The sequence below is a fragment of the Corapipo altera genome, unplaced genomic scaffold (genome assembly GCF_003945725.1).
Source record: "Corapipo altera isolate COAL_440 unplaced genomic scaffold, ASM394572v1 46, whole genome shotgun sequence".
In the NCBI taxonomy this organism is placed as follows: Eukaryota; Metazoa; Chordata; class Aves; order Passeriformes; family Pipridae; genus Corapipo; species Corapipo altera.
In genome coordinates, this window is record NW_020884883.1 from 3,255,697 (window position 1) to 3,271,698 (window position 16,002).

Here is a 16,002-nt window from a genome sequence, read left to right on the forward strand (position 1 = left end):
CCCGCCGGCTCTGCGCAGCCGCGCGCCCCCTGCCGGAGCCCGCGCGCATTGCGCCGGGCGAGAGGGGGCGGGGCCGCCCGCAGCGCTGGCACGCCCCTGACGCAGCCTCCGCCAATAGCGCCGCGCCCTTGCCCTGACGGACAGGCTCGGCGGCCAACGGGAAGGAAGGCTGGCGGGGGCTGCGGGGGGCGGGGCGGGCGGCTCGGCGGGGCCGCGGGGCCATGGCAGAGAGCAGGAGGGAAGGTGAGGCCGCGCTGAGGGGGCGGAGGGGTCGGGGCTGCCGCGCTGCACCCGGGGCTGGGCACGGAGGGAGCCGGGGGGCGGTGGTGGCGGCAGCCCTGGGCGCGGCTGCCCTCGGCCCAGGCGCGTTCCGGAGCGGGAGCGGGCGGTGGGAAGCCGGGAGAGCCCGGCAGGGGGAAGGCCGGGGCGGGGGGTGCCCGGAGCGTCCGGGGCTGAGCACTCCCGAGCTCCTGCCCCGCACCTGCCGTGGCACCGAGGGTCCTGCTGCCGCCTGTTCCTGCCTGGGGCGCGGGGGAGAAGTAGCAAATAAAATTTGCTTTTTAATCACAAAGTATTTTAAGATAATACCATTTTTCTCCGTATGCACGTGCGTGTGTGCTTACTTGCTGTTAGTGACCATTTAACTTGGCTTATTTAAAGTGAATCAGCTCAGTTTTGAAATAATTATGGTACTGTGCTTGCAAAGAATAAAATAAAAGCTTTCTGCTTATCCAAGCAAAACTTCAGTCCATTCGGTTTATGTTTTAGAAGACACGGCTTTGCTCAGGAAGAATGCAATAATAAAGAGAGATGTTTTGTAAGTGATATCTGTTTCTTAAGGAGGATTGAGTAGAGCTGGATGCTCATGCTGTGGCTGGTTTTTGCGTTTTCAGACAGTTCCAGCATCCTGAAACTGGAATCCTTCATGCGAGGATAACAACTTGAGAGTGAGACAGATCAGCTAGAGTTAGTGTTTGAGCTATTTGCTGACTGTAACTAGTGATACTTTGAAGGAAATATAAATAAAAAGTAGTGTTCTCTGTGTTTTAGATGCAGCTTTCTTGTGATAAATGGAGGAGTAACTGTTTTACTTCGAGACTTTGGGGATGTGAATTACAAATTGATGTCTTCCGGAAGAAAGAGTATTGGGGAAGAGTGAGTTCATGCACTTGTAAATGAATGCATGGCTCTAGAGCTGAAAACGAGGGATCCAAATTCTAAAGCACTCAAATTGTGTAAAACCAAAGGTAAAATAATGAACCACTTGTTTTGGTAGTGTGGCAGAGAAAGATAAAATGATCATGCTGAGTGACTGTCTTTACTGTGTTCAGTTAGAAATCATGCATGTTTTATTCAGTAACTCTAAGGAATGATGACTTAAGATTGGAAAGAAAATACAGTGAGAAATACAAGGATGCCACATGCTCACCCAGGAGGAAATAACGCAATTGGGAGAGTTTACAGCGTGATCTGATCAGCCTCTGCAGCTGATAGCATATATGAAAACTGTTGGATTTCTATTGTGTGAAACTGTATACATTTTTTTAAAAACTGAAAAGAAGGTTTAGATGCTTCTCTTTAAGGTTGGTTTTGCTCCTGTCTGTAAAATTAGGTTGAAGATGCTGAAGACAGAGTTCTGTCTGCGTTACAAGTGAACAATGAAGCTTTTTATTTTATACTGGGCCATAATACAGAATAAATGGGATGGTCAGCAGCTTGTAGGTGGTGGGTCTGATTGTCAGTGAGAAGAAAATAGCAGAAAGCCATAGTGCAGGCACTTCATTCTACCAGGAAGAGTGGGGCAGGTCTAACTGAGAAAGTGCGTTTTTTTGAGTTTTGGGGTGCTTTTTGTTTTTTAGTTGGTTATGTACCAATAATTCATAACAGGGCTAAAGGTACAACCATTATCATAATATGTATTACCAATAAGATGACTATTCTGTCCAGAACAGCTGAGTGCATAATTTGTAGCTGTTAAACATCAGTAACAAATGGTTTTAAATAGAGTATTGCTTCGAGGACTGCTATTCCACCTTTTTGTGATGAATCAGATGGCTTGGGGCAGGATTGTTATGGGGGTTAAGATGAGATTGCAGTTCCTTAGTTTGGGGGGTTTGTTGGCCAAATCAGATATTAAACAGCTTAATTCTTGCAGAAAAACACAACATTATTTTCATTTTTGTAATTGTTTCAAAGCAACGTATCTCTCAATAGAGATATGGAGGGGTTTGAAATACTTTTTATTGTTGTTTTTTAAACTCAACATAATTTTTTAGAAAATAGTTTGAGGTTTTACTGGAAAAAAAGATCAGCACCTTTTTTTTAAGGTCAATGTCTTTATTCACATATGCTTGTCAGTAAGGGAAATATTAATTAGAAATGGAGTTTAATGGCTGACACTATTTGGGCCGCTCCCCCTGGCTGCTCCCCCTAAACAATTGGGGGTGTTGGTTTCAGTGACCAAAGATTTATTACAGCTTACCAAGATATAAATTTTATTTGTATTGTAATTGAATAAACCACAAATATCTGTTTTTTGTAATTAAATGTAAGAGTTGCACTGGAGTAAAAGTACTTGACTGTACCATTAAAACCTTTTATGGAGGGAGGAAAAGAAAATGTTAAGCCCTTTCTGTTGCTGACTTCAGTGTTGTGCCAGGATGAGAAAGGCCAACATGATAATGAAAGAAGCAGAGATTATACATCCAATGACTTTCTGTTTTGAAAGTCTGTGAGAGGAGCTCATGCTCACAGAGCGCTGCACGTGCAGAACTACACATAATGTGGTCCTGAGGGTTCTGTATTTTGTGTGCATGGTTGTTTGGGTTTTTTAGGGGATGGAGAGTGTTAGTTTAAGGTTGGTTTCTTTTTAGAAATTTTACTTTGTAACAATTCTTACCTACTTTGCTGTGAGATATGGTAGTCCACAAGTGATAGATGGGACTCTGTTTAGATGCTAGGATATATTTAAGAACAGGTGTATGTTGAGTGAGAAAATTCACTTTTATTTCACTTGGTTGAGATAAAGACAGTTTAATAGGTAAGACAAAATCTGCACAAGCAAAGCAGAAGAAGGAAATAATTCACTACTTCCCATGGGCAGGCAGGTGTTCAGTTATCCCCAGGAAAACAGGGCTCCATCACATGCAACAATGACTTGGAAAGACAAGCTTCACCACACTGAATATCTCCTCCTTCTTCCCCCCAGCTTTATATGCTGAGTATGACAACGTATGGTATGGAATATTCCTTTGGTCGTTTGGGGTCGCTGTCCCAGATGTGTCCCCTCCCAGCCTCCTCTCTGGAGGGGTGGGGTGAGGAGCACAAAGGGCCTTTGGCACTGCTCAGCAATAAGGAAAACATCCCTGTATTATCAACCTTGTTTTCAGCACAAATCCAAAACACAGCCCCATACCAGCTATTGTGAAGAAAATTAACTCTATCCCAGCCAAAACAGGCACAGATTCTTACGGCAATATGTGGTTTCTTATGTTTTCGGTTGTGTTTAGTTCAAAAGGTTGAAAACTGTTCTCAAGAAGTTTAGATTTCTGTGGGTTGCCTAACGTCTTAAATTAAAACTCCGCAGATGAAAGAAAATAAAAATTCAGTTGCGTTGAAACTTCCAGAACTTTGTCTTGATGGGGTGTTTGGTATAATACTGATTTGTGTTACATGTATATGTGGGGACACTTGCAGAAGTTGCTGGATATTATGTTGAAATCAAATACTGAAATCACAGCAAACGGTGATATATATTTACTCCTTGAAGAAGGCTATGTAGAAATTCAGTTGTATTTATATTTTCTATAATATAACCATATCAAGATTCCTTTTAAATAACAATAATGCACAATCTTGTTGGACTTTTGTCTACGCTCAGTGATACAACACCTACCAGTTTCATGGTTTGTTTTTTAAATCCTGGTATATTGAACTTCATTTTATCTTGCTTCATCTCTTCATATGAAACTGTCTCTTTAAAATTCAAGGTTTTTTTCTCTTCGGTAATCTGAACTCTGAGTGAGTTGGGTTTTTTTGTGTTTGGCCCAGGACATGGGGGACCCTCCTGGCTGCCAGGGCACACTGCTGACACAGTCTCGTGCAACTATGGTTTACAGATGGTCCAGCTCTGAGTAGCCAGTTATTACTACTACTAACAATAATAATCACCAAAGCTGAGGTTTAGTAAAGGTGTGTGAGATATCTGTGGCTCTTTTGAGTGAGGTCTGTTTGATTGTGACAGGTAAAAACAAGATAATGGTGCAGTATGAGAAATATATTTTTAGGTTGTGTGGAAGATGATAGGCTCCACACATTGAAATAACAGTGAAGATGCTCTGTTTTTCCAGGACTCCCAGGACTGCAGTAGCAGTAGGCATTTTACACGGTTTCACTACAAGGCAGATGGGGTTATGAACAGCCAGAACAAAATCCTGATGTTCTCACTGTGCTTATGTAGCTTCTTATCATCTGTGTCATGTCAAGTTTATTAGATGTCTAGATTGCTTGTGGCTGCAATTAAGGTGGCCTACTGAGAGATCTCTAAAACCTTTGTTGAGACAGGATGGCACAATCTATTAGTCAGATTCTTATTGAACTACACAGTCATGTACAATTTGCTGACAGATGTAGCACCAGTCTTACTGATTTGAAACTGCAGTTTGATATAGAGATCATGCTTGGTGAACCTGAACCAGTTTCTTCTAAGTTAAGAAGAGAAAATAAATGTCTGCTTTATGTAGTGAATAACTTACTGGTTTGTATCTGCAATTGCTATGAAATGTGTTGGTCTGGATGCACACTAGTCAATCTTGGAGTGGTAAAATCCCTCTCCCATTGTGATAACTGCTTAATTTAGGTGAATATGTAAATGTGGGGTATGTAATCACTATATTCTTTTATTTTCCTACCTTTGAATCCTGCTGATGTGTGCTATTTACTTAAATAAAGCTGTTCAAAAGTTGCCTCAAAGATAGGAGAATTATATATTGCTGAGCTTTGGATAACCAAGTGGGTTTCCATGTTTTATAAAAATTAGTGCTAAGTAAAAAGATAAATAGAGCCACATTTTATCAACTACTACCTTAGAGCACAAAACTGGAGTTTTTTTCCTCTGCGGTTCTTGAACCTGTAATAAATAATAAGGCAGGAGTAAAAATTTAGCAATTAGCATCTGATTTTAATGTCTGATGGGTTGTTGAACACTACTAGATGCTGTTTCAGTGAGAATTATCTCAGTGTCTTGAGACAAACCTTGATATTGTGAAGTTAGTATTGCACACTAGATTTAAAATGGTAGTATCTTAGCTTCTTGTGCAGCTCCCCATGATGTTTTGGTTAACAACCATACAAGATGTAGACAGGTGATACCCAGTAGTTCAGGCACAGAATTCATATGACCTTAGATACAACTAAATTCTTCTATAACTCCTCAACGTCAGCTGACCCAGGTGATAACAGCCTGTGGGAGAAATGGGATGAACAATCTTTGTTCAAAAAAAGTGGTCTCTTGAAGGCAGATAGTTGAAAGTAAGGTGTATGAGGCTGAGAGGCTGCCTTCCAGATCAAGAGACTTTAGAATCAAGGTTTCTAACTTGCAGGGAGATCTTCACAGGAAACGTAATATAGATGAGACTGTGTCATATAGGATTCCGTAATATACTAAGAAAAAGGTGCAAGGCTGAAAAACCTCAAGATTTTCGAATGTGAGTAGCAAACATGCTGTGAGTGTTTTATGCCAAAGGTGATTAAGCACTGGAAAAAAAACCCTGCTATGAACTACTGAGTTCCTCCATTTCTTGAAGGACCTCTAGAGTCTTTTGAAGTATATTAACAGTATTGAGACAGAACTTGTTGAGTCTGAGTAGGTAGATGTGTAAAACTGCTCCTTCCAGTCATTCAGACAAGAGAGTATAGTGCTTTTTCTGGCCTTAAGTTGCAAGTGAATTCTGCTCTGAAATTTGAAGCTGAAAAATTACTTGGTGTCTTCCTCAAGGAAGGATGCCATAGAATAACAGTGCTATTTGGAAATAAGGACTATAAATTCATAGATAGAGTCAGTTAAGTCTGAAGTATGAAGAGTAAAGATGTTGTAAATGATCTGCAGCATGGCATCCTCTTTGACCAAACACAAGATCTTGTAAGATGTTAGCTTCTGTGTTTGTCTTCAAGAGCCTTTTTCAAGACAGTTAGCTTCAGCCTGAATTTTCTGCTGCATATCTTGCAGTCCTTGATTTTATTGTTTTTATGTCCTTTAGCTACTGTTATAAGAGCCTGTTATCATAGCTTTACCTGCAGGATAAGGACTGCTTGCAGACTGTGAACCCAAAGCAAAATACTGTCAAATTGGAGACTTTCCATTCCTCTGTACACAAAAACTGTACTTTCCGCACGGCTAGAATTCTGTATATTTCACTATTTTTTCCCCCTCATTTGAAAAAATCAATTTTACTATTCCCATAACAGTGCTACAGTGCTTTGCTTTGGTTTGCACTATCCGTGGTGAAATGGAATTACATCACTCTTGGCAAAACTGACCTTGCTCGTTGCAGAAATGTTACATTTTCTGTTTCTTCCTCCCAACCTGAACAAGAGCATCCCTTCTTAGGTACTAGATACACCCTTATGATGATCTGAACTGTTGGGCTATACATGATGTAATTGCATGTCACTGCATCATTCTTTTCTGTGTAGCTTGAATGGTTTTGGAAATGGGAAAGTCATATAAAAATGAGGGAGAGTGGGAAAACAATACCCTGTTAAGGTGCCATGGAATGTTTTGTTGTAGTTAATTACTCTCTTTCTTCTTTGGCTTTAATCTGTTGGTAGTTGCTGAACTGGTATCCCAAATCTGGGAATATTCTCTGCAGCTAAGTGATCTCTACTCAAAGGGATTTGAAGTTAATGTTTAAATAGCCACTCATTTCCCTTGGGGCTAGAATGTGTTGTGTGCTTGCACACAGATACAGGTTCTCTTGACTTAATTCAAGCCTCTGGTCTCTACCATTTCTAGCAATGGTTTGGGGTTTTTGAGCTTTCAGCTGATTCCTTTTTGGTTTTACTTGTGCAGTTTTGGCTGTGGGACTTTGTGGTTGGAGGCTTTGGTTTTGTCCGAGAGCGATGTGTGTGTGGCTTTTCTTGTATTGTGAAGTTCAGGGCAAGGTTAATAAATTTAATTACTCTTGGAGATCCTGTGTATTGATTTCCATTTACTGTAACAAGGGCTGGTACTCACTGCACTGTCATCTGTTCTGAGTACATCTTGGACACCCAGAGGTTCATGGGCAGAATTGGTGTTTTGTGTACACGAGGTCTCTGGAGCAGTGTCTGATCTGTAGGCAGAGTATCATACCTTGCATTCCATTAGACATCATTACTACAAACCGAATTTTGCCCCAGTATCTGAAGTACAAACTAGATACCTTTGTCTTTTTGAGGCTTACAGAGCCATGACCCAAGAATCACTGTGTTAGCCCAAGCAAATACAGAATGAAGACCTTTGTTCATCAGTTTGGGCAGCTGAGCAGCTCCTTCAGAAAGAATCCAGAAGACCTGAACTATAAAACTCCATCCTGAATGATTAAAGGACAAGTAAGCTTTGTGGGGAGTGGTTTAATGGAATGAATAGTAGCTCCTAGCCTGAAGTTATCATCAGTCTTTCACCTGCTAGTTGGTAAGAATGGCAGTCTGGATAATGTTTTCTGTATGTAGCAGTCTCTTAAAATGCTTTTAGACTCTGTTGCTCTCGGTCCTGATAAATGCAGGCACATCTTTTTCAAGAGTCACTCTTTTTCAAGTGGTCCCCTTGAGCATCTCTGGTCAAGGAGTTGACTGTCCAGCCATGATTAGGGAAGAGGAGATGGTCCAGGCAATGATTTAGATGAGGGCATTGAGTCCAACATCAGCAAATTTGCAGATGACACTAAATTAGGGGGCAGTGTCGATCAGCTGGAAGGCAGGAGGGCTCTGCAGGGGGACCTGGACAGGCTGGAGACTTGGGCTGATTCCAACGAAATGAGGTTCAACAAGGCCAAGGGCCGGGTCCTCCACTTTGGCCACAGCAACCCCCTGCAGCACTACGGGCTGGGGACAGTGACTGGAGAGCAGCCAGGCAGAAAGGGACCTGGGAGTTTGGATTGACAGGAAGCTGAACATGAGCCAACAGTGTGCCCAGGTGGCCAAGAGGGCCAATGGCATCCTGGCCTGGATCAGGAACAGTGTGGCCAGCAGGTCCAGGGAAGTGATTCTTCCTCTGTACTCAGCACTGGTGAGGCCACAGCTGGAGTGCTGTGTCCAGTTCTGGGCCCCTCAGTTCAGGAAGGATATTGAGGTGCTGGAGCAGGTCCAGAGAAGAGCAACAAGGCTGGGGAAGGGACTTGATCACAAGTCCTATGAGGAGAAGCTGAAGGAGCTGGGGTTGTTCAGCCTGGAGAAGAGGAGGCTCAGGGAAGACCTCATCACTCTCTACAACTCCCTGAAAGGAGGTTGTAGCCAGGTGGGGGTTGGTCTCTTCTCCCAGACAACTGTCAGTAAGACAAGAGGGTGTGGTCTTAAGCTGTGCCAGGGGAGTTTTAGGTTAGATATGAGGAAGAAATTCTTTACAGAGAGGGTAATCAGACATTGGAATGGGCTGCCCAGAGAGGTGGTGGATTCTCCATCCTTCGAGGTTTTTAGGATGAGACTGGATGTGGCACTTAGTGCCATGGTCTAGTAACCACGGTGATAGTGGATCAAGGGTTGGACTTGATGATCTCAGAGGCCCCTTCCAACCCAGCTGATTCTATGATTCTATGATTGTTATGCCCAACTAGGCAAGGCCCTAAACAATCTGCTCTAGTTGATCCTACTCTGAGCATTAGGATCAGACTAGATGATGACCAGAGGTCTCTTCCAACCTTAACAGTTTTGTGATTTTTATGACCATGCTGTAAAGTAACTGTCCTGTCGTGACCTTCATAGGAGATATGGTACTTGCATAATAAAAAGAGACTTCAAGGATTTAAATCCATTTGAATATTGGACAGTAATTCCGCAAGGGATGAACTGAACATTTTAATGAAGCCTTGTCCATATGTTCTGCATGTGGATTATCATTCTGTCTCCTCTTTCTGTCCTCTTCCGTTCTGCTGCACTATCTTTTCTTCTGCTTTAGCAAAAATAGCATATTAGCACATCTTACATGGGATGATTTCAGAAGAAATTCCTGATTCTTCCATTTTTGGAAAGCTGTTTGTAGGAGACAGAGAGAGAGAGACACCAAGTAGGACAACTTTGAAGCTTCACAGAGTTCTAATGTGTTCAGTGCTCTTGATGCCATTTGTTTTGTTCTTGCTGCCCAACTTCGACTTGAGTAGGCAGGAGGCAACCAACTGAGAAACGTGGTAGGGGTGCTTACAGTATGTATGGCAAGTAGCCAAAAGTATGTGGCGAGCATTCTTCATAGAAATGTTTTTGAGGAAACTGTTGCCTCCTATGCTCAGCTGGACAGGAACTCTTCTGATGTTGTTCAGAATTTAATTTGTTTAGTTATTCAGCATGCTTTTTTGTACAGTCTCTAGTCTTAACTGAGTTGTAAGTCATGCTAAGTCATGTTGTCAGCCTCAGGAGAACATTCATAAATCTGCAGTGCTATCCAGTGTGTGTTTGTGGATAGTCTGCTTATGTACATAATATGAATTAAATCAAGGCATCAGTTTAATACAGAGATGCCAAAAATGCATTTATTTGAAGGAGTCTCTTTACTCTTCTTGCAAAATTGTAATAGAAAGATCATGGATGTTCACAGTTTGTATCAGTAGCCAGTACGTGTTCTGCACTGTATTTCTTGAACTTACACTTTGCTGTATTTATGTGATGTCAAGCTGCAGAGTCCTGGTGCTTTTTCAGTTTTCTGATGTATTTGTACTTCACTATTTTCAGACATGTGTTGTCAAGAATTAGCCATAGAACTAGCTTGGTACCTATTGCAGCTTGTTCTCATGTCTGAAAATACTGGCTTTTTTTTGTCACGGACTAATTTCTGTAAAGATACGTGTTCTGATTTTGCTTCAGCTCATTGCACAGTAGGAATATTCAGTGCTTTCAGTTACAGGCTCGGTATTTTGATAGGGTTGCATGTTTTCAGCTGGAAATTGATTTTTTTTTCTTTTAAAATTAAATTTAAAGCTTAATCAGAATTGAAAGACCACGTAAACCTCTACAAGTCCTCCGTCAGTTATGCTGGCTGGAAAACAACAGCAACAAATAACCATATGGTTATTAACTTGGCTTTCCTATGCATATGGTGAGAGCAAGTCTTACTCCATTTTGAAACTCTAATATGTAGCAGATATCTGGTAGCAGATATTTTTGCTTGAATTTTCTTTATTGCTTATTTTCTGGTAAGAGGTAGTTATTTTTAAGGGTCAAATTCTTACCAAGTGGACTGATCTCTGATACTGTATAGTGCCAAAGACATCAGGTTAAGAAGAGTTTTTGAATAGGGAAGAACTGCTCTGTAGCATCAAGCAAGACCAACCTCCTGTTGTTAAGGCAGTGCTCATGGATATCACATGATATCTTTTTTAAGTAATTGCAGCAATAAAACCCTGAGGGGAGAGCTTTCTCTGTCATCTGAAAAATATTTTGTTAGCTCTGAGACTCTTAACTGCAAAGCAAAGTGCTGCTTTGGAGCACGTAGAGCTGCTGACTCTGGAAGGATAGGTATTCCTCAGAGCCTAATTTCCTTGTTCACTAATACGCAGGACCAGTTTGTTCAAGAAGTTTTGGGCTGCAGGCATATTTTTATTTTTCATTCTGGCTGGAATATCCTTAGGATTCCAAATAGTTCAAACTAAATCAGTCAGTTTTTTCAGCACTTTCTGATGATTCTGTGTTCTGCTGAGGAGGGGGTACTGCTGGGATACACTGCTTCCCGCTGTCTTCAGAAGGCTTGAAATACATCAGGTTCCGAAGGAGGACCTTGTCATGCCTTGGAGTCACCACTGCTCACTTCCATTCTCTTCTGGTTATTGGGAATTACTGGTTATCTTAAGAGATGACTTGTGTCAGTGCTGAGCTGCGCTGACACAGGTGTGTAAACTTTGCAGGCAGTAAAGAACTCTCTCTGCACCTGGCTGCTTCTCCCAGTGTCTGCTGAAAACTCCAACCGTATGGATACTGCTCTGGTGAAGTAAATCCATCACTGTTACTGATCTAGATATTTCTTTCTGAGAAAAAGAGATTTTTATGAAAGAATACTCTCCTTGGTATTCATACCCTTCAAAGGCAGGCATTGTTTCAGCTTCCTTTCTCAGGCAGAGGTATTCAAGATGGGGAGAGTTCCCCATGGCAATGAGAAGGAACGAGTGTATCATGACAGGTCTCATCTTGCTTTCTGAAGCAATGCTAATGTGTGTGTGAGTAAAGTCCCCCTATTTTAAAAAAAGAAAGGAAAAAGAGTGATGTAATTTGGAGAGGGGGGGCAGACAGTGGGGATAACTGAACAGATGACTAGAGAAATCAGATTTCAAGATGGGGAGCATAAAATCAACTGTAGCTATGAGGAGGCTGGCTCTTCTCAGCAGACTTGTAGAAAATGTGTTTCCATAGATTCATTAGTATGTCAATAATAATTTGCTTTGAAAGAACAGCTTCCTTGGTACAAATGCTTGAATGTTAATTTGTGTACTAGTTATGGCTGTGCTAGAGTTAATTTTCTTCATAACAGCTCCTGTGGTGCTGTGTTTTCTGTATTTGTGGTGAAAATAGTGTTGATAACACAGGGATGTTTTCATTATTGCTGAACAGTGCTTACATGGAGTCAAGGCCTTTTCTGCTCCTCACCTCACCCCACCACACCAGCGAGGAGGCTGGGAGTGTGCAAGGAATTGGGAGGGGACACAGCTGGGACAGCTGACCCCAACTGACCCTAGGGATGTCCCGCACCATATGACATCATGCTCAGCATATAAAGCTGGGGGAAGAAAGAGGAAGGGAGGGATGTTCAGAGTGATGGTGTTTGTCTTCCCAACAAACTTAGCTCGTGGTGGAGCCCTGCTTTCCTGGGGATGACTGAACACCTGCCTGCAAATGGGAGTTGGTGAATGAATTCCTTGGGTTGCTTGTGTGTATGACTTTTGCTTTACCTGTTAAACTGTCTTTACCTCAACCCATGAGTGGTCTCCAATCTGTCTTTCTGTGAGTGAACAGCTGTAGGGGGACTTGCTGCCTATCAGCGTTAAACCACAGCATTTAGTAACGGCTCTACTGGAGTTTGGTAAAATGCTGTAGTGTTAGTGAACAGCACTTGGGGAAAGGATCCAGGATAAACCACTTGGATAACTTGCTTTAGAGTCAGAGATCTGCAAAGAACAGTTTACTTTGTCTTATTGCACTGTTATTTCTGTCTGATTTCTCTAGTTGAGGGCAACTGTGGATTTTTGTCTTTGTAGCTGTAGAGTAGCCTGGCAAGGGAACCTTATGAAAAGAAAACGTGGAGTCACTTGTTTGTGTCTGTCTTTCTAGGAACAGTAGTCTTAACCCATAACAAAGCATTCTAACCCATAGTTAGGCATTTACATGACAGATGAAGCATAGTTGCCAAGGCACATGTGGAGGTACAGTTTGTCTATCAAAGACTTGATGTTCAAGGATGAAGGTGATTTTTTTTAAGTTGTGAAGTAATTTATTCGTGAGCTACGTGATGATAATATGTGTTTCAGCTAAGCTGCAGTAGGAACTGTTCTTACAACAATATAAGTCGTTTTCTCTTGGCAGAAGTATTTATTATGAATCTGCACCAAGTTGCTTGTATAGTGTCCAAGAAATGTATATTAAATTTAAAGTTGGAGTTTAGATAAGATGTTTTTCTCCAAATCTCTCTTTTCTCACCCCCCATCCCACAATATCTTCTTGATCATGTAGAATTCATGCAACTAGGGATTTTTTTTGCAATAGATAAAAACTTTCTTAGTATTATTTTATATTTTAGTATAACATGTCTTCTAAAGTGATTGAAATATACAGGTACCCGTAAGAAGATGTTTTTGTTGATGGGTGGATTATTTGCATCTATTTCTGTAATCAAATGATGCTTGTGTTTGAGTAACTAGTAGCAGATTGTCAGTGTGGTCAGAAAGAGGCCCATAAGAAGAAGAGGCATATAAGAATACTGCTAGTTCTGTAGAAATAATTGGGTTACCATGTGTTTCTGCTGCTGTCTACTTCTAATTTTTCTATATAATTAAATAGTTGTAGCTTACTGATTTTAATAAGTAATTCAATTACAGTGCCTCTGTGCCAGAAGAGACCTTCATTTGAACCGCCTTATAACACTTGTATAGGAAGGTACTTGTTTTAAAAATTAAAAATTAATTTGTGGTTAGTCTGTAAATCTACTGTATTAATTTATTGCCAAAATGTAGTCAAACAGAAGACTTCAAATGTAACCTTGCTAGTGAACTCTGGGGCTTTAAATTGGCTTTTCTGAGTTGAGTTTAGAATTTATATATATTATTTTCAGTTGTGCCTGTGAGAGATAGGGACTAGTGAAGACCATTGCATGGAATATGAGGGAAAATATATCGATTAATTGTTGGGGGGGGTTTAAGTCTTAAAATATCTTTAAAACACTGCATTTTTTCATGCTTAAGAAAGTTTTCTTACCCTACAGTGTTCTTGGCAAAATTACTGAAACGACTCTATGGTGAAACTTCATCATCTTCTCCTGTGCATACTTCAAATAGAGGAGAGGAGGCAGTTCTTGGAAAACTGGGATCAAAATCCAAAGAAAAGAATTTGGGTAATGTTCAGACTTCATCAACAGATGCTAGCACATCAACTGATACACCCTGCAAATCATTTCAAGGTGAGACTGCGTTGTCCTTTTTCTGATAATATGCTTTTAAATATAGCTGCTTTATTTCAGAACAGTATAGTATGTACTTTTTACATCTACGGATACCAACAGATGAATTTGAATACCAGTGCTTCTGGTACTTAATACCTAGAACACTTGAGGTCAGTGCATAAGTCCTGTGGAAACCAAGAAATAGTCTTGGTGTATAAGCATGAATGCAGCATTTAGCAGGAGCAAATGTGAAACTTCAGTGTAAGCTGTAACTGTCTTTGGTGTAATGTTTGTTGAATGATAATAAAATTACTTACACTGGTACAGCTCTGCTCAGCTGTTAGAGATACACCCAAAGATTGGTGGGAATACATGATCCAGCACTTCCTCCTGCCCTCATATTGCAACAGAAACCCCATGGGGAACACAAACTCAACAGAAGGCAAATATCAATTCAGAGACTATGTTGGTATCTTGCTAAAGAGAATTATTTTGTGTGTGTTTATGCAGTGAACATGGCACATGAGTATTTGTACAGGTAAGTAAAAGTCCTTTTTGCAACGAGTTGTTGAATGTGAACAGTGTGCCAAAAGATGGAGTTGAAAAATGAAGTAGCTGTGGTATTACTTTTGGGTAAAGGAGTCTGTGCACAAATATAAGAGTGTGAATTGCTTTGTATTTGTCTAAAACCAAATTTTCCATTACTATAAGGTTGCTAAACTGACTTCAAATAAAAAGATATGTTTCCCGAGAGTATAAAAACTTTCTCCAGGGGAGGTGCTCATGTAGACTTTTTACTTGCAAATGAGGAAGAACTGACAGTGGACATGGTCTGGGGCAGGAGAGCAAAGTCCACAAAGAAGTGAGCAGAATGAATAGTAGGATTAGGGCCCTGTACTACATAATAACAGATGTTTGTCTTGTTCAAGGGTCTGCTTGGTAGGATTAAATAGGGAGACTAGTTTGAATTGCAAAGGAGCTCTCAAGAGCTGGTTGATCTTCAAGAATAACCTCTCAAAGCACAAGAATGGCTCATTTTGACATGCAGAAAACTAAGCAAGTATGGCAGAATGCCTGACTTGAGCTCAGATGTGTCTGGGAGCAGCAAGAGGAAAGAAAGTAAGGGAAGGCTAGATGGGACAAGGCAGGCACAGGAGCTGTGTCATCACTGTGAAAGCAGTCCCACAGTGCCTGAAAAAGAAGAGCAGAACATGTCTGGTAACAGTAACCAGGTTCAACCAACAGTCCAGTGACACCAGACACCAGGCAAGTCAGTAATGACAAGGCAGGCCTGAGGTCAAGCCAGTGTGTAAAGTCTGTCAGTCAGGGTGTGCATGAGTTGGGCTGTGTGCCCAGGCACAGGCATGACTTCAGTCTGGCTGAAGCTGGGAACTGCTTAAAAGCTTCATCATAAAAGCAGCTTTGAGTGATGTGAGGGGAACCTCTGCTGAGGTGGCTTTTTACAGGTCTTTCATAAGCAACTCTTTCTTCATAACAATCTGGATCAACAGCTGTGTGATATCTGAGAGCTGCCTCCTGAGAGGGAGCTCTGGACCCTTATACACATAAGGTGAAAGCAGATATTGGCTACTGAAGAGCCATCTAAAGATGCTCCCCAAGTGTGCTGTGATGGAGTTAGGAAGGCCAAAGCTCAGCTCAAAGGGATGTGGGATGAATCTCATGAGGGATGTGGGAAAAAACAAGAAGGGTGGGGATAACAACTGGAAGACTAAAGAAGATGTGGACCCACTGCTTAATGGGCAAGGGACTAGTGACAGAAGACAAGTAAAAGACTGAGGTACTTAGTGCCTTTTTTTTGCCTGGTAAGACTTGTCTTCCTGCTTCCTGGGCCCCTGAGCCTAATGATAAAGCCTGTGGAAGTGAAGAATTGTCCACAGTAGACAATGACAGCTGGGGAGTAGTTAACCCAGTTGTGCAATTGCATGCCAGTGGGACGAAGACTTGTGCATCCAGGGATGCTGACTGATGTCATTGTGAGACTGGTTTCTATCCTCTTTGAGAAGTCATCACCACTGGGAGGTTCCTCAGTGACTGCAAAAGGCAAACACCAGGGCCATTTTCAAAAATGGAGAGTCTGGAAGAGTGATCCTGTTAGGGACTGAATCCTTCTGGAAGCTCTTTCCCAGCATGTGAAGGACAAAAAGGGAACTGGA

General features: G+C 41.6%; 1 protein-coding gene across 3 annotated transcripts in view; it reads left to right on the forward strand.

Moving 5' to 3' along the window:
- The first annotated feature begins 143 nt into the window (after positions 1–143).
- ERICH1 (glutamate rich 1) overlaps positions 144–16,002 on the forward strand; it is a 67,236-nt gene continuing 51,377 nt past the window's right edge. The window contains exons 1-2 of one of the 3 annotated variants that reach the window (XM_027641119.1): positions 144–243; positions 13,652–13,846. In XM_027641119.1, the coding sequence (XP_027496920.1) occupies positions 222–243; positions 13,652–13,846 (217 nt within the window). In that variant the 5' untranslated portion in view covers positions 144–221. Of the gene's footprint in view, positions 244–1,034; positions 1,248–13,651; positions 13,847–16,002 lie in introns of those variants that run through there. The other 2 variants (XM_027641117.1, XM_027641118.1) reach the window with 2 other exon arrangements.